The following is a 1,429-nucleotide window of genomic DNA, read 5'->3' on the forward strand; positions in this document are numbered from 1 at the left end:
GGGAGGTGAAACAGATAGATAAGAGGGAAGGAAAGAGAACAAGGAGAAGGAGAGAGACAGACAGACAGAGACAAAACACAGGAAAGAATGGGCATAGATAAAAAGACAGATAAACAAGAAGAAAAGGAAGAAAAAGACAAAAAGTTGGAGTGAGAAAAAGGTAGAGAAACAAAAATGTAAAGAGTGGGGGTGGGGGGAAGGGGGGAGAAGGAGAGAGAAGAAAAAGAAAAATAGGAGAGAGAGAGAGAGAGAGAGAAAAAAGAAAGAAAAAAATTAAATATCAATTGAATTATAGAGGGAAAAGAAAAAAAAACCCACTACAGAGGGGCGGCCTGGCACGTCCAAGGTAGATCAGGACAGCAGGCGCAGAAGCTTTGAAAATCTGTTTGTCTTCACAGATAGGACCTCTAGTGGTCATACTAAGTCTCTGGTCATTTGTTGGGGGGGGGGGGGGGGGGCGTTTTTCACTCCAGAAGACCAATACCTCCGCACACAAGAATTTAACTCGCGTTCTGTGTGTGAAGCGAATGGGGGGGGTCGTCTTTTAAAAAAAAAACAATTTTAAAAAGTTCAATTTACAGATTTAATCATTTAGTTTGCAAAATGCAAAATCTAAGACAATAAAAAAAAATTTTAATATCTGATTATTTTTTACCTTCAAATTACTATTTGGAATTTTTGGGGTTTAAAAAAAAATTTTCAGGGGAGATGCGGGAAAGAGAGAAAGGTGGGAAGGTATGAAAACAGAATGGATTAAAACTTTTATTTTAACTTTGAGGTTGAAAAACAACTTGACAATTAATTAAACGATTAAAAAAAGCTTCTGCACTGCACGCTGTCCAAACCATGTCCTTGTGACAGTGGAGCACAGACCGCCCCCTGGTGGCAGTGGTGGTGGTGGTGGTGGGTGGTGTGTATACAACAGCATATGGTGACCACGAGGAGAGAAAGAAAAAAAAATTGAAGAACAAATCGATAGATATAAAAAAAAGGCACAATTCTAGAAGGTTCTACCTCTCTCTATTGTTATTAGCCTGCCGCCTCAGTCGCTCTCTCTCTGCTTTGTCTGCCACGCTTAAATTGGGGTCATCGTCCGGCAGGCTGGCCCTAGGTGACAATCATGTGACTTCAGCAATCATGGGGCTTACTTCAATCATGGGGTTTACTTCAATCATGGGGCTTTACTTAAATCAGGGGCTTCACCAATCGTGTGAGTGACTTAAAATCAAATCATGTGGCTTCAATCGTGAGACTTAAATCATGGGGCTTCAATCCTGTGAGTTACTTAAATCATGGGGCTTCAATTATTTGACTCACATAAATCATGGGGCTTCAATCCTGTGAGTTACTTAAATCATGGGGCTTCAATTATTTGACTCACATAAATCATGGGGCTTCAATCCTGTGAGTTACTTAAATCATGGGGCTT

At 40.4% G+C, this 1,429-nt stretch overlaps 1 protein-coding gene across 1 annotated transcript in view; it reads right to left on the minus strand.

Moving 5' to 3' along the window:
• Window positions 1–1,429, minus strand: part of LOC101848788 (transcription factor 12) — a gene marked incomplete at its 5' end in the record, with an annotated part of 15,714 nt that overhangs the window by 9,560 nt on the left and 4,725 nt on the right. The window contains 1 exon segment of the mRNA XM_013089499.2: window positions 1,015–1,107. Within this exon segment, the coding sequence (XP_012944953.1) occupies window positions 1,015–1,107 (93 nt within the window).

Source organism: Aplysia californica, unplaced genomic scaffold, assembly GCF_000002075.1.
Source record: "Aplysia californica isolate F4 #8 unplaced genomic scaffold, AplCal3.0 scaffold00965, whole genome shotgun sequence".
NCBI lineage: Eukaryota > Metazoa > Mollusca > Gastropoda > Aplysiida > Aplysiidae > Aplysia > Aplysia californica.